We start from the raw sequence: 22,476 nt of genomic DNA on the forward strand, positions 1-22,476 counted from the left end.
GACTTCTTTGCTAGCGTCGGCATTGTGCTTTGTTGAGAGCGAGGAGATCGTTTATTGTGAAGTGTTTGAACTTGTCGGCACGTTGAGTTTTTTTTCTGCTCGCAAGTGCTTTTGTTGTTGTTGCGATTGATTTTTAAGAGCGCTGTTCAGTTAAGTACGAGAGCCATGTGGTCGGCATCCTGGGTTGAGCAAGGCTTAGAGCACGTGGACTGTAGGCCAGGCCCGAAGCGAGCGAGTACGGAAGCCTCGTGGGTAGTCGGATATTCCACAGCGGCGGCATGTTTCTCGTTTTCTTAGGTGACATTTACAACAGGGAGCTTCAATTCCAGCGTATATAATTTCTGTAGCACATCGTAAGAGAACCGTCGAAACGTGCCGGCCGGATGGCGAAGTCTAAACAAACTTCCCAAATTAACCAAGCGTTCGTTGCAGCGTGAATGCAGAGAACGAGGGGACAGTTGGCGTGACAGGCCCCGCACGCCTTCGATGCAGGAAGTCGTCTGTGCCATGACGCGAGCGTGCATTCTCGTAATTATCGCGGTGGTAGAGATTAGGAGATAGGGGGAGGCAAACATTCGAGCAGTTCCGGCGACCCGTCAACAAGTTTGTGTTCGGGTGCGCTATTCTAGGGACCCTAGTTTGGGGGAAGTTCTCGAAAGAAGGGACTTCGCACTAGCAGCCTTCTTGACAGTGCTCGTCTGTTCGTCGAGGCACGCACCGGGCCGAAGCAAGATGCGCGGGCCAGTGAGTTTGCTTGGGCGGGCGGAGGAGGGCGAAATATGAGAGTAAATTTTTTTTTCGAAAAGCTGGCAAAATATTAGGGGTGTTCAAAATATGAGAGGGTGCAAATTATGCGCATAAATACGGTACAGGTTCGTTTTTTCAATAAAAGAACACAATATAAAATTACAATAAAAACATCGCAGCATATCCACGGAGTGAATGATGATTGGTGGGGCGAAGCCTTCATCAGTCCGTCCGTGCTTTCGTCCACCCATTCGTTCTTGCTTTCGTCCGTCCGTCCCTCTGCCTGCCTGTCTGTTCGCCTTTCTGTATGTCCATCTGTCTGTCTGTCTATCTAGTGAACACTCCAAGTACAGAAGAACACTTCAAGTATTCATCATATAAAAGTGCCACCATTCAGCGGACATTTTAAGGACCGCTCTTTCGGGTATGTGCCACCGGTCGCTACATACACCAACGGAGTATGCACAGACCCACACCCTAAGGAGCTTCGCCCCTAAAAGTCTACCATTGTCTTATATACCAGAAAATCTTTTGAAAGTTTGGCCACTATGGCCAACTGATGTCAACTGCCTCGATTGCCATTATGATCATCAGAGTCACTGTCGCCTTGTTTACTGTTGGCCTTGTACCGTGGGTGGCCTTGTTCTAAATTCTTCCTGTTGTTTGGTGGATTTATTTGGGCTCTATTCCGAGTCAAGATGACCAATAGTTGACAACAATTTGCTGCAGCATTCAAGAAAACAGCAATGGGATTCAGGAAGGCACATAAAATTCTGGTTGTACACTGAGCTTCAAGCGTGTGAAAGATTTGTCAGGATGCTAGCGCAGGCATATGCGAGCAAAAGCTGCAAGTCACATGCAATGATTGAAATTTTATCTTTGCATGGGTGTTCTTGCTTTTCCATCTCGCCAGATACTTCCTTTTGCCCGCCGCAATACAAGCTGGTTGCAGCAGCACGTATGGCTATGATTGGCCGGCAGAGTGCACCACAGGATCATTCGCTACTGGTGGGCGCAGAAGGGTCACATAACTCACAGCAATCACAAGAACCCTTTCTTTTGACACCATACCACGGCATATCAAACTCGGGAGATGAAGGTTGGAGAGTTAATGTGAGAGCTGCACTCGCGTCCCGGTTGCTACCTCCCACCATAGAGTACATCCAAATTAAAAATGTGAAGACGGTTGCGACATTTTACGGTAATACTTCAGCCCATCATTTGACATTTTGCCATGTGAAACGTGTGTAAACACGCGTATAAATAAATGGAATTTTCCCTGTGCACCATTTAAAACTAGTCAGTTGATGGTAAAGGTGCCTCTAAAGAATTTAACTGCACTATGTACCCTTTCTTTTTATTTTCAGCAGATCATAGTAGGGTCAAATGTTAATCTGCAAATGTTGTCGAAAGACCATAGTCTTGCGTGTGGAGAGAGTGAACAAAACATTTATTTGATATTCTGCGCAAGAAAGTCGGTGAATGGTATTCTGGAAGCGCTGCGTTGGAGTGCCTCGAGCGTGCAGCGGAGGAGAACGAGCGCATCAAGTCACGTCACACGCGAGACATGAGCGCCATCTGGCAGTTTTCTTTTAAAACGAAGCGCCCGTCTAAGAGGTGATAAGGCGTAGAACGCAAGGCGACAGGTAGGTGCCACCACCGTCTCGTCTTAGCAAAGCATTGGAAACACTCGCCTTTTCGTGCAATCGTTGCATGATCAGCGCAGCGTGATAAGCGCTAGGGTCCTTAAAGTTACTTATGTATGCCGTTTTTAGTAAAAGACGCACATGCAGAATATATATGTGTTGTTATGGTGCCCCAAACATGAGCAATAATTGCTTTTTAATTCACAATTGCACAAGTATGAACGCTGAATCTTGAGCAACATTGGTGGGCGCTGCGGATGGGGTCGACCGTTTCAAGTACCTGATGCCGTTAAAAGTGGACAAACAGACGAATGTACAGACAGACAGACTAAAATTTTTGTGTCAGAGGTCCCCAAAAAAGACTATCGTCTTTAAAAAAGCTTGTCTTTCTCAATCGAATATTGTGATGGGGACCTGGCCTTTTGATCAGCAATGGCTCAATTGTCTCTCTTTCAGCGCGACTGCTTGCTCTCCTAAGAAACGTGGTTAGACTCAACCACAGCGTTTGCAGTGCTCTTCCAGGTGCCCGCCAATGTTTCTGCTGACCGCTAAGCGGTTCTCCCTTGCACAATCGTTTAAACTATGCTGGAATGAGTATAAACCAATTTTTAGAGCTTTTACTATTTTATTTGAAGTCCACCATCACGTGTTTTAACGGTTCTTATTATGTCAAAAAAAACAGCATCTGCACCAGTTCATCTGTGGCCCCTATCTTGTGTGACATCTTTTTTTTCATTCATTGACAGATACATCCAGGCCAAAACCGACAATAGCAATGTTGTCAAGATTTGCATATACATCGACAACTATCTTGTCTTCTTGTGTTTTTAAGTGTACCTTATGCTAGCCTTGATGCTGCTGTTGGACAATATGTTTTCCTAACGCTGTAGATACACTCATAAACAATTGTTTTGAAATGTAATCACTGAAGCCACCGCACTGATTACTTGGGTGAAAACCAAAAAATCACGACAAATACTTACTATTTCTTGCCACACAACTGGAAAGACTATTTCTGGTATGTCAGTCAGTCCCCTGTAAGAAAACAATGACATGGTAAGGGCCCGAAGAATGGGAAAATTATAAGAAAGTACTAAGGGGCTCAAGTATCATAAACCACAGGACTTTCTGGCAGAACTTGAGGCTGGGTATTTCTCATACTTTTTTTTTTACAAACCGCCATGCATGTGCTAATTTAGCTGTAGGTGCATGTAATGGGTGTTTACCGCTCGGGCATGTAGGCCCAGGCCCCCTATCCACAAAATTCGTCCGGTCCGCCAATAACGCCAGAATATAGAGGCACAAGTACAAGTAGCGATGTGCGCATTTAAACAAATGAAAAGCAAGCGCTCTTTAAGGATCTAATCAAGAGCAGCTACCAAAGAACCTTTATTCTGAAAGCACGACAACGCTCGCCAAGAAATTCAGCGTCCGGCCCGTGAATCAACACTACAACAGAAACACCATGCACACGTATGTCTGAGGCATGAGTGAAACCATTCCGCGTAAAGAAAAGAAGACATCTAAATTACAATGCTACAACCACATGCTTTGTACATATTTCCAAAAATTGCCCACCCAGGGAGACAGCCAAAGGCACTCTATACTTGAAGAGCTTGCAAAAAGGGAACTTTAGTACAGAATGCGACAGCTTCGACAACCCATTAACCCATCCAACCCCACTCACACCTATGCAAACCCCACGACCTTTTGTCCACTGCCTCTGTGATTGGGCAGGCGCCCGCGTGGTGGAAAGAGTAAACAGTGTAAATCATTTATACGGTTGGGACACCCACCTGTTGAATAAGTGCTTATGCAGCTTCTCCAGTTATTCGTCTGTGGCACGGCAGTAGAAGTGCCATAGTTGGCAAGCTTGCTCATCACTTTCGGGAAAGTAAGCACACTACCATCATTGTTACTTACGTCATTGCACGTGTGGTACCACATTGTTCGCGCTTCCATGTCTATTAGAAAATAGCAACGTTCCTCATATGTGTGGTGGCTGAAACTTCTAGGGATGTCTAATAATTGCTCTAGGGTGGGGTGCTCAATGCCTACAAAATCTAGCCTGCAACATGGTTTTACTCATTTACAGCAAGGCTTTATGAGAAAGAGCGACTGAAGCAATGGATCCTTGCATTGGGACAGACGAGCCCCTCCGACATTGTGCGAGTTAATGCGTCGCTTCTTGTTCTCCAGCTTTTGTTCTGCCGTATTGGCACTCGTTGGATGCATTCGATCATGTTGACGCTGGTAAACGACGAAAGTTATCGTAGCCTAAGCATGTGTTGGTTCGGTTCGACTGCCGTGCCAGGGCACTTCACTCGAACGTTCTGTATTTATTATTTACAGAAGCAACAATGCTGCAATCGTTAACTTCAGAAAGAACAAGCAGTGATTTAGACATTGCATTTGTAATCAAAACAAATTGGATGTTCACCCCGAAGTCCACCTCGTACCTGGGCCTCGTTACGCTGGTCTGCGCGAAGCTCCTGTCATATTCACCGGCTAGAGGACTCACTCCACCTAGAGAGCAGGGCTAACAGTTCATTCTCCTTTGCAGTAAAAGGTGATCACATGACTCCTCAGTGACCCTATTCAAAACTTGTAACTGCTCCGTCGACATCATCTCTTGATACTTTTCAACAGCCCAAGTGACCGCACTACATCCTCAAACATGTCTCCTCTGGTCGAGTGAACCACGCTTTTCCTTGAGCAAAAAACTTCACTGACGCCTCATTGACTGACCCTCCGTGCTTCCATCGCTGTGCCCTCGTGCCTGGAAGCCAGGGAAGCTTCTGCATGATTCGTGTATGCGTAGCGCAGCGAAAGCTGTGATGAAAGAGCCACATCCTTCTCAGATTCGTTTGTCGAATCAGACTGTGCCACTTGAACTTCTCAAGTTCTCCCGATCTTTCGTGGTGTCGGGGCTCGGGGGTTAGAAGGATCCCACCGCTGCCTCCAGTTTGTTGGGACCGGGTCCGACCGGTCTCAACTGTTAGCTGGCCATCGTCACCGAACCCATCCTTTGTAGTGAGGAAATGTACTCATTTAGGACAGGCGGCGGTTTATTTACATCCCATGAGGATAGAGAAGAAGAAGTAGAAGAGGAAAGGCGTCAAGTACAACAGTCTTCGACTTATATAGCCAGCTGTTAAACAACCCTGGGGCACTTGCTCTGACCAATCGGACGGCGACCATATCGGATGGCAACCAATCTGACCGCAGCAACCCTAAGTGCTTCCCCCCTCTCCTTGTTCGCTGGCGAGTTAAGCACGCGCACAGATGAGCCCAGCCAGAAAGGCAATGTATGCTCCGCAGAAAAAGGAGGCTAGTGCATCTTTCCCCGTGTATAGTCGAGCCCACGTATAACGGCCCCACTTGAAACGAACTTTCGCTTAAAAGGAATAATATCCGCGTGACCGTGAAAATATACATTGGTTCAATGGTACAAAATCGCACTTACAACGAACGTCTCGGAGCGCCGCTGATCGGTTACAGCAAACAGAGTCGACGCTCTGCCGACTTCCCGGGAAACCACTTTCAACCACGGATCAGGCATCGGCGAGGTCCCCATACATTCTTATTGTTAAAGGCTGACCCTGCCTCCACGCCCCTCTAGTTGCCGCTCTCCCCGACCGCTTTTTGTTACGCACCCCTCCGTCCTTTGCCCCCCCACTACTCTGAGCACCCCGCATCGCCGGACGAGGCCCGTGTTTTCATACTGCCACCGATCTTTCGAAGACCGGTCGGCCATCTACCCTGTTTTTGATCGCTGGTACTGTCGTTGGCGTCGCCGGCCTGGAGTGACCAGACCATTTGCCAACATTGTCGGCCACCGACTGTATCCGATCGTCTGCGTCTAGAGCACGCACGTACGCTGCCCCACCGACTTTGATAATTTGCGATTCGTTTCGTGTTTAGGACTTGTTCTCGCTCACTTCGCACTCGGCTCAGCATGCCCTTCGCACGCGTGCGGAAGCGCGAAAACGGCTGTTAATTTGCGCGGAACGAATCGCGAAATATCGAACTTGGTGAGGCCGTGGAAACCCGCCAGCGTGAGTTCGAAGTTCGAAAACTCTATCTCAAGTTTTTTATACAAGCGAGTTGCGTGTTTCACAGACCTTTCAAGCTAGCTACCCAACCTGTCTCCTTCCTGTGTGTTTTGGTTTTCAAGGTCGCCCTCCCGTCACATCCTCCCCTTTCTATTGCAACTCCTTGCCCTTCTCTCGCAAATCTGCTCTCCTCTCTTGATCACAACCCCTTTGCCCGTCTCCACCGCTCCGCGACGCCAGCCACGCTGGCTCGAATTAGTTTCATTTTCCGACTAGAAACGAGCCCAGAGCTGTTCCACGCGTTCTGGCATGCATGTCACGTGTGCGCGTCTTGCTCGCTCTTGGTGTGCGTGTGTGGTCAGGATGGCAGACGGGAGGACTTGCACGCTTTGTCTGGCCGCTCAACAAAATGTCGAAAGTGTGACCGCTTGGCTTGAGCGTAATCCGCGCGTTAGGTGCCGCGTTGCGGAGCGCTTGCTCTCAGCTCTTGACCACCTGGCAGCCAACTTGCTGCTTCGGGGGTCCCGGTATTCAGCTGTGGAGATGGTGAATATTTTGTGGGCGGCGGTGACGGCTACATGCGCGCGACACTGTTTCCGCGAGGCAGACTTCGTCGACGTCAGGCCCGATTCCGAGCCTGAAGCTTTCGAACAGGATCACTCCGGCAACGATTTGTGGCAGCGCGTCGTTGACTCCGACCTGGGAGAGCGGGTGGGACATTTGTTGCGATGGTTTAATTACGGCCAGTGATGATGCCGAAACTACGGAACCGTGCACGGATTAGGGCATTTTGAATGAATTAAGTAGCGAGAGCGATTTGGAGGAATCTGATTGCGAGAACAACGATACTTTGGAGCCAGTGCCTCATGCAGCTTATGCCACGGGCCTCGGCGAACGAGCACCCTGCCATTTTAAATGAACTCGAGACCGCCCTTATCGCTTCTGCTTTTCGAAACGCGCGCATTGATTGATTTGTGGGGTTTAACGTCCCAAAACCACCATATGATTATGAGAGACGCCGTAGTGGAGGGCTCCGGAAATTTTGACCACCTGGGGTTCTTTAACGTGCACCCAAATCTGAGCACACGGGCCTACGACATTTCCGCCTCCATCGGAAATGCAGCCGCCGCAGTCGGGATTTGAACCCGCGACATGCGGGTCAGCAGCCGAGTACCTTCGAAACGCGCGCATCGCGGACTTTTTGGGCAAAAAAAGTGTATTTTCACTCGCAACTTTTTTAAAAGCTGTGTTTCATTTACTACGAACTTCGGGATACAGTGAACAGATGCCGCGTCAGGCTCAGGTTCGTTATAAGTGGGCTCGACTGTATATATATATATATATATATATATATATATATATATATATATATATATAGGTGCGGCGATGGCGTAGTGGTTAGAGCATCCGCCTCGCAGGCAAGAGGTCCGTGGTTCAAATCCCGGTGCCGCGCAGTTCCCAACCGGATTAAAAAAAAAAAAAATCCGCGTGTTGATGGAACTGCATTAAGAGGCCTGGGGTGCGGCCTCACCGGTAACCACCGCCGGGAACGCACTCCCTCACCAGAGAAGGATTGGCCACCCTGGTGCATTATCTGGCCATTACCTGCCACATTTATACGTCAAATAATTCACGGCCCTCAGTCCCCAGCAGCTGCGAAACAACTGACCACGGCGGCGGTCAGATCAGCAACGCAGCAGAGGGTGCTAAGAATCTCTGGATCCGGACAGGCCGCCATTGGAACCTGAACTTGGCAACGTTTAACGCTAGAACCTTATCTAGTGAGGGAAGTCTAGCTGTACTATTCGAGGAGCTAGAGGGTGTTAAATGGGATATAATAGGGCTCAGTGAGGTTAGGAGGACAGATGAGGCCCATACGGTGCTACAGAATGGGCACGTCCTTTGCTATCGGGGCTTGGCAGACAGAAGAGAACTGGGAGTGGGGTTCCTAATTCACAGAAACCTAGCTGGCAACATAGAGGAATACTATAGCATTAATGAAAGGGTGGTAGGTATCGTAATTAAGCTGAATAAAAGATACAAGATTAAGGTAGTACAGGCTTACGCGCCTACATCCAGCCATGATGACGCTTCAGTTGAAAGCTTCTATGAAGACGTGGAATCGGCAATGAGTAAGATAAAAACACAGTATACTGTAGTGATGGGCGACTTTAATGCAAAGGTAGGGAAGAAGCAGGCTGGAGACCAGGCAGTAGGAGATTATGGCATCGGTACTAGAAACGCTAGAGGAGAGCTACTAGTAGAATTCGCACAACGCAATAATTTACGGATTTTGAATACCTTCTACCGAAAACGAGAAAACCGCAAGTGGACATGGAGGAGCCCTAATGGCGAAAATAAGAATGAAATAGACTTTATAATGAGTGCACACCCAGGAATCGTGCAGGATGTGGAAGTGGTTGGCAAGGTACGATGCAGTGACCATAGAATGGTACGGTCTCGAATTCGCCTAGACTTGAAGAAGGAACGACAGCAAATGATACGCAAGAAGCCAATCAATGAGCTAGCACTGAGAGGGAAAGTACAGGAATTCAGAGTGTCGCTGCAGAACAGATACTCGGCTCTTAGTGAGGAAACCAACCTTAGCGTAGATACAATGAATGATAATCTGACGAGTATCATTACGGAGTGTGCAGTGGAAGTTGGAGGCTGGGTAGTTAGACAGGACACTGGCAAGCTTCCCAGGGAAACGAAGAACCTAATCAAGAAGCGTCAAATAATGAAACTGTCAAATACAACAGACAAAATAGAACTGGCAGAGCTTTCGAAGTTGATTAATAGACGTAAGGTATGCGATGTAAGAAGGTATAACATGGAGAGAATTGAACACGCTCTGAAAAACGGAGGAAGCGTCAAAGCAGTGAAGAGGAAACTTGGGATAGGCAAAAGTCAGATGTATGCACTAAGGGACAAAGAAGGCAAAATAACTACCAATATGGATAGGATAGTTAAAATAGCGGAGGAGTTTTACAGAGATCTGTACAGTAGCCGAAACTACCACGACCTTAATACTATAAAAACTAGCAGTAACCCAGATGACACCCTACCAGTAATGATAGAAGAAGTCAGAAAAGCTTTGGAGAGCATGCAAAGAGGCAAAGCTGCTGGTGAGGATCAGGTAACATCAGATCTGCTGAAAGATGGAGGACAGATTGTGTTAGAAAAACTAGCCACCCTGTTTACGAGGTGTCTCCTGATGGGAAGAGTACCAGAGTCTTGGAAGAACGCTAACATCATCTTAATACATAAGAAAGGCGATGACAAGGACTTGAAGAATTACAGGCCGATCAGCTTGCTCTCTGTAGTATACAAGCTATTTACAAAGGTAATTGCTAACAGAGTAAAGAAAACATTGGAATTCAATCAACCAAAGGAACAAGCAGGATTTCGAACAGGCTACTCAACAATTGACCACATTCATACTATCAATCAGGTAATAGAGAAATGCTCAGAGTATAACCAACCACTATACATAGCCTTCATAGATTACGAGAAGGCGTTTGATTCAGTAGAAATATCAGCCGTCATGGAGACACTGCGTAATCAGGGCGTAGATGAAGTATATATAAACATTCTGGAAGAAATCTACAGGGGATCAACTGCTACCATAGTGCTTCATAAAGAAAGCAACAGAATACCAATCAAGAAGGGTGTAAGGCAGGGGGACACAATCTCCCCAATGCTATTTACCGCGTGCTTACAGGAGGTTTTCAGAAGCCTAGAATGGGAACAGTTAGGGATAAGAGTTAATGGAGAATACCTTAGTAACCTGCGCTTCGCCGATGACATTGCATTGCTGAGTAACTCAGGGGACGAATTGCAATTCATGATTACGGAGTTAGACAAGGAGAGCAGAAAGGTGGGTCTTAAAATTAATCTGCAGAAAACGAAAGTAATGTACAACAACCTCGGAAAGGAGCAGCGCTTCGAGATAGGTAATAGTGCACTTGAAGTTGTAAAAGACTATGTCTACTTAGGGCAGGTAATAACCGCAGAGCCGAACCAAGAGATTGAAGTAACTAGAAGAATAAGAATGGGGTGGAGCACATTCGGCAAGTACTCTCAAATTATGACAAGTAGATTGCCACTATCCCTCAAGAGGAAGGTATATAACAGCTGTATCTTGCCGGTACTTAGCTACGGAGCAGAAACCTGGAGACTTACAAAGAGGGTTCAGCTTAAATTGAGGACGACGCAGCGAGCAATGGAAAGAAAAATGGTAGGTGTAACCTTAAGAGACAAGAAGAGAGCAGAGTGGATTAGGGGACAAACGGGGGTTAAGGATATCATAGTTGAAATAAAGAAGAGGAAATAGACATGGGCCGGGCATGTAGCGCGTAGACAGGATAACCGCTGGTCATTAAGGGTAACTAACTGGATTCCCAGAGAAGGGAAGCGGGTTAGGGGGAGACAGAAGGTTAGGTGGGCAGATGAGATTAAGAAGTTTGCGGGTATAAATTGGCAGCAGCAAGCACAGGACCGGGTTAACTGGCGGAACATGGAAGAGGCCTTTGTCCTGCAGTGGACGTAGTCAGGCTGATGGTGACGATGATGATATATATATATATATATACACACATATACACATATACGTCAGTGACGGCGGTGGGGGCGACGGAAAAAAAAACAGCCGAGACTGCCCATATAATTTCTATCGCAATAAAAAAGGCTGGCAACAATGATAATCATGATGGTCTGCCCATCAGTGGAATTACTGCACTGTGTCCCAACCAAAAATGAATTTAATTAGCAGTACCAGCTACACTTTTAAAAACCACATGAATCTGAGGCAACTTTGCAGTGGGCTCGTGTTAATATTTTAATTAGTTACACAGAAACACTTCTTGTGCTGAGGAGTTGTAATTGCAGACTACGTATCCGAACCCTCATCTACACGGAGTTTTGTTCATTGGCTTTGCGTACCAGATGCTGCCGCACATAGTTGCGTGTGTGTGGAGTGCTAGCAGTCGCTGTGTGCTTGGTGCGGTGTGCATGGCTGCTGGAGTAGTGATCGTTCAGTCCAATTTGTCTGCACACAAAGACCCCGCAGGATGTGTTGAACGCCCTGGACATAATTCACTCGTGTTTCAGGTAATTCGATGACTACGTGGCAATGTACCACTTTTCACAATGTGGGTCGACAGTTATGAAGTAGCTGCAGGGAGAGGCTTGGCAAAGTAGGCGTACGGGCTTTTGGCAATAAAATGTGCTTTTAGTTCCCCGTCTTTTCTGCGCAATTTGTGCACCAACAAAATTTTGGCAAGAGCGAAATTTTTTGCTTTTCCAGGCAATTTTGTTACTGCGAGTTTCAAATGTATCTGAATGTTATCGCACAATAATCCTGTTCATATTCTGCATTATAGTTGAATAACTAGGCTTGTGCGAATATTCAAATGCTTTGAATGGCGAGCTGATGAGTTGAATGTTGGCAACGTCGCATTCGCGGTACCTTGTATATGCAGTATGTGACTTGCATTTGTTATATTGTCAATGCACTTTATTGACATTATATATCTGGTTATTTAGTGTATTAGTAATGTACTATACTTGGCTGGTAAGCTAGCCCCGCCGCGGTGGTCTAGTGGCTAAGGTACTCGGCTGCTGACCCGCAGGTCGCGGGTTCAAATCCCGGCTGCGGCGGCTGCATTTCCGATGGAGGCGGAAATGTCGAGGCCCGTGTGCTCAGATTTGGGTGCACGTTAAAGAACCCCAGGTGGTCAAAATTTCCGGAGCCCTCCACTACGGCGTCTCTCATAATCATATGGTGGTTTTGGGACGTTAAACCCCACAAATCAATCAATCAATTGGCTGGTAAGCTAGCTATTGTAAAACCAGTGAATAAATGCACACATGTTCGTTTACGCAATGGCGTTACTGTGTAATTGCTCAGACCTTGCAAATAATAATTGTGCAGTCTCCATCTTTTTTGTGCCACATGCTTTGTGGGGCAAGGATGCCAAACATTAGATCAAGAAAGCGGGACATTTGAACAGGGTGGACTGACACAAGTATCAAACATTGTTTTCTTTACAAGCACTGGCGTTGCACTTTTGTCTTTCTTGAACAAGTGTCAAGAGTTGACTCAATGCCTTTGTTTAGTAATCTTGGGAAATACTACTCCACGCATTACACTGAAGATTTCGTTGGTGATGACAAAGCCAAGTGCACGGTTGCAACTGACCATATCTAGTTAGAATGCCATTAAATCCACTTTTTCCAACATGAATGACGCTGAAGTAAGCCATTATCAACCTACTGAAGTTTGAAGTTCCATGATCACCAGACACCAAAGCCCAGAATTTGAAGCTACGTGCGCACTCTTAGTGACTTGTTTTTTTTTTTTTTTGGGGGGGGGATAAAGGTGGAAGACTATGCAGCAAAGAAAATTTTTGCTTACGTGATGAGAGGGTTTTTCTTGAGGACCATGTTTAGCTGGATACGTCCCTTCAGGCAGACAGTGAGACCCAGCTTCTGCAGGGGTAGAAATAGCGAGACAGGAGTGCCTTAGACATCACTTTCACAATGATTTTTTTCGTTGCTTTTCTTTTATGATCGTTAGCTGATGTAAGAAATGACAGAAGGGTATTTTATTTCAAGTCACTTCCAGTAACAAATGCAGTTAATACAACTCACAAATTCAGTATTGCCCTAAAAGTGGAACTAAATGGCCACTAGAGCAGTGGTTTGCCGAAGCCAAATTATTTCAACTCTGTCTACTTTGAAAACTGTTGCAAAGAAATTATCACAACAAAACAAACAAAGTTGTGATGGATTGAGAAAAACCAAATTAAATGGAAGTCTAGTGCACCTGTTGGATTAAGCAATGATACTGCATAACATACAAAATCACAGACACTGGGACAACTATATAGATTACACCAAGTGCCACCTTCCAATACACATTCGCTAGCCAACTATATTCGGCCATTTCAGCGATGCAGGCGGCGCCATGCAGCCATGCTCCAAAGCTGTCACACGGTGATAATCTGCGAGGTAGTTCGGTCTCTCGGTAGTCATGAACCAAAGAATGCGTCTTCATGCTTTGCGACGCTGACGTGCACGCTCTCGACATCACCGTCTCGTCCGCCATTTCGACGTACCGTTGCGCTGCCTATAGTCGCTGGTATGGTCCAATAGCCGACTAAAAGAGCAATCCATAATAAAATGGTGACACAAAGCCTAATGAGCAAACCGTGAAGGAGGGCTCTGAACTTGTTTTGCAACAATAACATGAAGTTTGCAAAGCATGATGCACAAGTGCTCTTGAGTTGCACCCACTGGAATACTGCTGTTACAACTAGAAATATTACCGTATTTACTCGCGTAATCCTCGCACTCGCATAATTCTCGCACCCCCCACATCGCCCAAGAAAAATACGATTTCTTTTTTCCTCGAGTAATTATCGCACCCCAGAAAACTGCCGCAATAATGTCGTCTGCTCGTTCCAGCCACTCATGATGATAGCGCACGCCATTTGGCGCCATCTCTTAAGCATCAAGCATACTATTGCACGCAAATTCAATCAAATCCAAGCCAAGCCGAAGTGGCCAGTGCGCGTTGCGGCGTGTTTTGTATGCTGTGTCGGTAATCTTGGCACGTTATGGTGTGATACTGAAGCTACACGGCTGCTTCAAGTTGCAAGTGATAGATGACAACGGCACTAAACGACGGCAACAGGGCCGCCGGTAGGCCCTTCGTAGTCTACGAGTTTTGTGATCGCTACTGGTGACGGCAGCTGAAAGCCACCAAGACGCGTTGGGCCTGCCGTGGGCCTAAAACTGGGATTGATGGTAAACTTTATTTCGTCAGAAGAAAACTGCTGACTATTCTGTTAAATAGCCATAAGCCCAATACTGACGTCCTACGCTTACCTTTTGAGAGCTCCTGTTGGGCGACGAACGCTACCATTACTCCCGCAACGCCCACAAGCTTTGCGTATGGTATTCTAATTCTCGACTATTTGCTTGCACTTTTTGTGTCTCAAATAAATCTTGCCTTGTGTTGAACCTCTGCTTTTATTGTTGAGGTAACTCTTAATTAGTACTTCTCAAAGCTTGCTGTTAGTTGCTGGTGTGAGAATCCCGATTTGCGGCCACTTCGGTTTTTTTTTTTTCACTCGGTACGCTCTCGTGAAAAGTTCTTCCCGCGTAATTCTCGCACCCCCCAACTTAGCATCGCTTTTTCGGCAAAAAAAGAGCGAGGATTATGCGAGTAAATACGGTATATGTCATTTGCCAAGCAGCAGAATGTCATTTCCACAGACCTGTAATAGCAGCTAATACATAGTACTGTAGTGATGACCTCTTTTAACCCTATTGGGAGCCTGCACATGGTACTTGAGTAGGCTATACACCATGCTACACACAATATTAGATGAATACATCTTTTTTTTTTTATATGAAGAAAAATAAGTAAAATAATGTTCCTGATGCGACAACACGACAAATGCTCTCGCTCGCCATTTTTCAGTGGCACAACGCAATAAGCGAACATGTTAAAACGGATCCGGCTAAACAAAAAAGAACTGGTAATTTACAAAACAAGTTTACAAGCAGTCAACTGCCTGTGTTGTAGTACATGTGATGTGAAAATTCATTCAGTCTTTCTCACAAAAGTATTTCACAATCACAATGGCCCCAATAAAGCTGAATTATGTAGATAGCCATGATGACATCAGGCTTACCACATAAAAACTGACCATAGCAACAAAATGAAAAAAAAAAAGCTAAAAAGTCGCCAACCTGGACTATGGTATGTGGGGATCTGAGGCGCGCCCGCGACCATTTCGCGGGCATTCCGCCGCACGGCCACACCCTTTTGCTTTTCCTGCTCCGAGAACGACGCGTGGCGATAGATGGCGCCACGTGCGGGCACGGCACGCGGTACTAGCGCGCCGAGGGAGCGCCCTCTTCTCCGTGGCCGGCGCCGGGTAAGCACGTGTTTTCCTTCGTCCGCGTCCCCTTTGGGAATCGCGGACTGTAGCCTGCCTGGGGTGGCCCTGGGCACCTCGGCAGGCGTGTTTACTTGAGTGCTGGCTTCGGTAGCGTACGCTAAGCCCACAGCGGTGCCTAGTGCTTGAAGTGGTCGTACCACAACGAGCCGCACTTGCCGTAGGCCTACGCGTACGAGGTTTGCCCTAACACTCGCGACCAGGCCCATTGGCCATCGTGAGAGTGCGCAGCATAGCCGCGAGGGACCTTTTCCCGACCGCGTGTCAAAGCTCGCCATTGCCAGCTGCGACGTGCTCGCGGTTTTCCCCTTATTGTGAACGTCCGCGTGCGGGTGCCTTTGCTACCCGCGTCCCGGGAGCGGACGTTGTACTGTTGTTCGGGGTGCCGCCAGAGGCAATAAAGTGTTGTGTACTTTTGCATTAGAACACTGTCTATTTGCCGCGCCGCGCTAAACGCCTTATTAGTTGAGCGCGCGCGGAGCGGTGCGCTACACGCGAGTAAACGGAGTAGCGGCCCTGTGGCTCGCTAAGCGTGAACCCGCGGTGATCGTTCGCTGCAGTTAGTAGCGGGGTCACCATAGGTAGTAGAAGTAGTCAAAAGTAGTCTCAAATGTCTGAAAACAACTGCATCATTTTTTAAATGACTAAATGCAAGAACCTCTTGGTGGTCAATTAAATAATTACAGCAAGAACATTTCAAAATCATATTTGCTGCAATCAAACCATAAATTGGTATTTCCAGCAATCATATCATACAGAATGACAAAGTTCCTTGCATTTTTGCAGCAATTACACTGTTCAGGCACTTTCTGTGGCCTAATTTTTTGTCTTGGGGACAGTAAAAATGGGTAGTGCTCAAAATCACAGTTGTTGGAATGAAAGCATCAACTGCAGTGACTTTCGCAATATTTTTTCTTGCGATGAAGAATTACGGGCAGATTATATTCGAGAGTCCCGTTCTGTGCCTATACACACAATCCTGAGGAATAACATGGACAGTTCATCAGGTAACTTATTTCTAATGTCGATCCGTGTAGTGCACCCTGGATGCAAAGTGCTTTCTATTAGCTTGTTTCTTTCCAATTGTATTTTAAGGTCACATTCAGCAATAGGCAGTCTACTGAATGAGGCCCCATGAAACAGTTTTCCTCCAAGTCCCAGCATCGTATCCAGAGTGTTCTATTCCACGAGTCTGTTTGCTATAGCACACCGAGCACAGAATGAAACCCGATCACACTTGCCTATGCAATCCTCATTTTGGACTAAGGACAAGTCTCCACTGAAATACATTTCTGCCTACAACACTGACCTTGGTTGCCCTGTTTTGGCACAACATACTCGAACACCAGTGGCCGTGACATCACATTATATTGATGATTCAGTTCAAACTGAGTGAACAAGAAAGCAGCTGAAAAGTAGCCAGGCAGCTACTTTTTCATGCCGCTTCCAGCCTAAAAATGTTGCCGAATCGGTGCAGAGCAGCAGAGTCTGGTGACACTTGATGACATTACTACAGTGATGATACTATCACAATGACTCACTCTAATGCTCAAATATTTCAACTTGGCCTTCACACTAGCAGGGTGCAAGTAGGATGAGGCAATGCACCGTGACTGGGTCAGACTCTGAGAGAGGCAAAAATTACTTGAATAAGGATTCATGATAATCTCAAGTGCTCCGGGGACCTGCAACTTACAGGCTCCAAGTCCAGTTGAAAGCGATGCAGACTGCCATTGGGTTGCAGCCCCTCCACTTGCTCCAAGTAGTAAGGGTCAGCCATGTAGAAATGTGGGAAAGACAATGCCACGGGTAAATCTGGAAAAAGATACAAACTAGTATTTGAACCATCATATACTTAAGCACAAATTAAAACACATCCCTGAAAAAGACTCAGACAAGCTTCAGCTCTTCACCTTCCTACTCTGGTGACATTCTCCAGTGCCAATTTTGGAGCATATTAATTTTTTTATGAGCAACCTCATATCTTCACAGACAATGAATTGAAAACCTTAAAATATCACTCAAGTCTACAACTGAAACCGCACAGTTTTACATAAAAAGCTGTTACGAGATCAAAACAAGCGTCACGTGTGCCATAGTTGTCACCGTTGGTGTTCGTAATAACTAAAGCGCAAAATAAGAAAAAATCTAAGTACATAAAAACACCAAGGATACAATAGGATTCAAACCTCGGTCCCCTGCGTGCCAGCCCAGTATTCTATGACAGGACCACACTGGTGCTTGAAACTCCATTGCAAAGTGGCCTTAGACAGGCTTTACGTCGGGGAAAGGAATCGCGTTAATATCAGTAACAAGTGATTGTGATAGCAAAGAAACAACCAGGCATCACACAATGTGAACTGCTAACAAGTGGGTCATTGAATGCTCCAACCAATTAGAAATACAAAAGCGTCAGGCATAATTCATCGTTGTCAGTCACAGCATCAAAAAATTGCACAAAATTCCTTGCAAGTGTGTAGTGGGTACCAGGCTTCTCCAAAGAATGATGAATGATGGCATAGTGAATGCCTCCCTACTACACCAAAATGATGATTTACAGTGTAGTGAGTACCCTTCAAGTGTACTTGTAGCAGTTACCCAAAGCGTGTTTAAAAAATCTCTCAAAGGCTGCTCTTCCAGCTTTTGCTGTGGCTGTGCTGCGCCTTCCGCGCAGGCCTGGCAGTGTTTTTGAAATGAACAACATCTAGTATTTGTCTGTAACAAGAGCAAAAATGCTAGACTGCCCTTTGAAACTTCAGGTAATAAAGGGGTCCTGCAACACTTTTTGAGCAAGGTCAGAAAATGCTGCCGATCGGTAGTAGAAGCTCCCGACAACACGCGAGCCAAATATTATAGCGCAGCATGCCGCCTGGAATTCACAATAAATTATCAAAGTGAGCTGAAAATGGCTTTCTCATCTCATGACAAATCATGAAATAAGCCCGAAAATCACTCATAGTAAGCCCATCTATCAGCCATTGGCTGATTTGAACGAGGCGCGCTCGGTTGTTACAGAGACCGCCGCAAAAGGCCGTCAGTTGTCCACGCGTGCGCGCGCGATCGCATTGAAAAAAAAAAACGCGTATTCGAAGAAAAAAAGAGAAAAAAGTGCTGAAGGTCACAAGGCGAGAGTGAAATTTTTTGTTTGCCCCTCCCATTCCTCCCTGCTTAGCTTCCAACGCTTTCGTCAGGACGAGAAAAAAGAGAATGCGATTGCAGCGTGCGACAAATCTTTGTAAATCCGCTCATACAGGACGGATTCTTAAAATTTTTGCGGCGTTCAATTTGTGAGGTAATACACATTTCCAGTGAATTAATTCCATGGTTACTCAAAAAAGTGTTTCAAGGCCCCTTAAATGATTTATGAACAAAGATTGTTTGCCTCTCCCATTCTTGAACTGAATAACTATTCAGCTCAAGAATGAGCAGATCAATAAATTGATCAGCTCATCATGACAATGGACCAATGACGGTGAAGATTTGACTTATCACTTTTCACAAGTTAACTGCTCGATGTCGATTCAACTAGAAAACTCACTGCAAAATATGCTCACAAGAGTACTTTCAACAATAAAGTTTTAAGTAGTAAATATTTTTTTAGACAATCAAAGATACCCTTTCATCATGATCAGCATATTATATGTCGAATTATATACACTAAATATAACATTAAAACAACCAATTTCTCGACATAAATTGCTGATTTACAGTTACCTTAAGTGGAAACAATAACAGAAACAGTCAAGCTTAAAATAAATATTTCATTTTCAACCTGTACAAAAATTTAAACATGATCGGAACAAACATCGTAAAGCCTACTAATTTCACACATATGCAGCTTTTAGAGTTAAGGACTGTCACCAAGGGGCATGATGATATGTGGGGTTTAACGTCCCGAAACCACCATATGATTATGAGAGACGCCGCAGTGGAGGGCTCCATAAAATTGGACCCCCTGGGGTTCTTTAACATGCACCCAAATCTGAGCACACGGGCCTACAGCATTTTCGCCTCCATCGAAAATGCAGCCGCCGCAGCCGGGATTCGGTCCCGCGACCTGAGGGTCAGCAGCCGAGTACCTTAGCCACTAGACCACCGCAGTGGGGCTCACAGGGGGGCACTGACAAGAAAATATATTGGGGTAACTGTTGCTGGATTTACAAATTTAGGGACTCCTGCAACACTTTAATGGTCAGAAAATGCTGAACATGCCCTCACGCTCACGAACGCATGGGCGGAGAGTTTTTCTATTCCTGGAGAAGGTAGGGCGCCCTACATGCTTTTTCACACCCCTCTCTCTCTCTCCATTACAAACACACACACACACACACACACATAATATATATATATATATATATATATATATATATATATATATATATATATATATATATATATATATATATATATATATATATATATATATATATATATATATATATATATATATATATATAATAGAGAGGTATAATAATACCTCTCTATAATACCTCTCTGGTATAATAGAGAGACAGATTTATTTACAGAAAGGCAGAGAGGTCGGCCTATGCGATAGCAGATGACTTCTCTCGTTCAGACAAGCACAAGGGCACTAGAAGCCAGGCAGGGAGGGATGGCGCAGGGGAAAGAAGTCGCACAGGTCATGACCTTGAGCACTTTTTACTTTTTTTTCCTCTCTTTTAAAGTGCGGCTTGAAGGCGAGGGCATGTGGTGGCTTCTCGCATCAGCCTACGGTGTTAAAGTCGGCCAATGCTGGTGAATTTGAGTATATGGCGTGGCCATTTGGTATTAAGGTGTCATTTGTAGAAAGGGGATTCATTTTTAACTGGCTAAAGGTTCCAGGCTACAATTTTTGGCTCGCGCATACTTGGAAGCTTCGACTACTGATCGGCAGCATTTTCTGACAATGCTGAAGTGTTATATAGAGACCGTTAAAGAACAAGTGGGGTTAGAAATTACAAGCTGTTAGAGTACCTAGCTGATACACCATGATAGACTCAATGCAAAGGATAAAGGAACACATGAAAATACAACTCGTTGAACCAAACCACATACATTTTAATGAGCTGAACATTTAAATATTAACATACACTAAGCTCTTCAAAACACAAATTTTACAAGCCAGATGTGGGTGACTGTTGAAATGAAAAGTTTAAATGATTAAGATGAGCAGCCTATTTATTTTATCAAGAGATTATCACGACTTAGAAGCTGTATTTAGCAGATTTTAATGTTTGCGTTTTTTTTTGCTTATCACACCCTGACATAAATAAGTTACAGCTACACAGTGCAGTGAGCTACTAATGCAAAACACTAAAGATGAGACCTGCTACAAAGTCTGTGCCACGGGTGTTTTGATCAAGGGTTTCAGAAGATGTTAAACAAAATGCTCGAGCTAAAACGTCCACTGTAATATACTTCTGGACATCGCAACCTGTGGAAAATCTTTGTTTTAGCAGAGTAATTACCATGCTGGCATGGGCCGAGGTCCATTACACCAGAGCGCAGTTTCCGCTTTGTGTCAAAGCAGGCATTTGCAGAGTAGTTTTCCCCATTTTGGAAAGTGGTCTCCGGAGCTACGAACTGCTCCAGTGGAATTTCAAACATTGATGTACTGCCATTATACTGCATTCTGATTGACCTGAAAATGGGCAAAACAGTTGTGTGAGAACAGGTTGTAATACATCACATGAAGAACTCCCAGGACATTGAGGGTAACAAAGGTTACAGTGGCTCAGTAAAATGTTCAACGCTACAGACAACTGGCAAGAACGTGTCGCAAGACACTGGTGGAAGCGATAAACTGAACTATAGTGACAGAATCGTGCATTATCGCAGTTGAATAGGATTTGTATTATAAATGGCATTTGATATTCTCAATAATCAGAACATTGCATAAACAAATGACAAAGTCTAGGTGCAGTGCAAATGAGTTGAATTGCTGCTCATAATCTGCTGCTGTTCTGGCACGCCACTACTGATGTTTCATTTTATAGCCTGCATATCGCCAGGCATCTTTGCTTTATTCTATGCTTATTACAAAATAAAAGGAGCTGACAGTAAGAGAACAGTGATGCCTTCATGAAAACTAATAAAACCATGTTGAGTCGCAGTGCACAAACATTAACCACTATCACAACTACTCTTTGCAGATTGTATTGCGCGTGCTACAGTAGAATCTCAATGATACGATTACGGTTGATGCGTATTTCGTGATGATACAAATTTTAAGGTTGTTTCGAAAAGACTACATTCTATAAAATACGCCGTGATTTAGTGTTATACGAACGACTTCCCCAGTCACCGCGGAGGATACGAACTTGCAATTGACACTGCACGCAAGCAGCCCAACGCGGCATGTCTGTAGAAAAAGGTCCGTTTACACTTGGCCTCGAAGAGAGTGAATGCAGCAAAACTCACTGGAATTTCCCTCCCTTCACAGCCTAAGTGTCCAGAACACCGCTCCACGAGGCCGACAAGAAAAAATTTGTCGAAAACCAATTTTCCCACCTCACCTTTTTGCTTCACAGCTTTGACTACACCGGCTGCACTGAGCTGCATTAGCTCTCAAACCACATGATGTAAACAACCAGCCAGAAATTGAACAAAAGCGGTAAAGGCGTCGGCGGTGGATCGCATCGGCGCAATCGTGAACTGCCCGTGCAGCACGTCAAAGCTCACGACCTTGATGAAAACGCATTCATCGAGGGCCTAGTTTGGATTAAAATCACTGAGAACACCGAAAGAAGAAGAAGGTGCAGCTGCAGCAAGTTGGCATGCCCTAACACGTCTCAATTTTGTACTGCCGTCTGAATCCATCGCCGCCGCTGCCGGTACGTTTGCTCATGTCATTTCTGCTGGCGTATCTCCCGAAAAGTTTGTAAACGTATAAACTATTTTTTTTTTCAGTGCTTTGTATGCATCATTAGAACTCCAGCCGTGTTTTAAAGCTAAAAAAACTGGCAAAATAGAATGCCTTCTCAAGCGACAATAGCGGCAGCATGCATAAGGGGCCGAACGAATGAACGTTTTGGACGGGCGCAGACGTGGTTTTCC

General features: G+C 45.4%; 1 protein-coding gene across 2 annotated transcripts in view; it reads right to left on the bottom strand.

Annotated features, from left to right (window-relative positions):
• Positions 1-22,476, bottom strand: part of LOC119180155 (scavenger receptor class B member 1) — a 50,917-nt gene that overhangs the window by 4,701 nt on the left and 23,740 nt on the right. For both annotated transcript variants that reach the window (XM_037431306.2, XM_037431298.2), the window contains exons 10-13: positions 20,889-21,061; positions 17,117-17,235; positions 12,867-12,940; positions 3,377-3,428 (exon numbers count right to left, since the gene is read on the bottom strand). In XM_037431306.2, coding sequence (XP_037287203.2) covers positions 3,377-3,428; positions 12,867-12,940; positions 17,117-17,235; positions 20,889-21,061 — 418 coding nt within the window. The remainder of the gene's footprint in view (positions 1-3,376; positions 3,429-12,866; positions 12,941-17,116; positions 17,236-20,888; positions 21,062-22,476) is intronic.

The sequence above is a fragment of the Rhipicephalus microplus genome, chromosome 2, assembly GCF_043290135.1.
Source record: "Rhipicephalus microplus isolate Deutch F79 chromosome 2, USDA_Rmic, whole genome shotgun sequence".
In the NCBI taxonomy this organism is placed as follows: domain Eukaryota; kingdom Metazoa; phylum Arthropoda; class Arachnida; order Ixodida; family Ixodidae; genus Rhipicephalus; species Rhipicephalus microplus.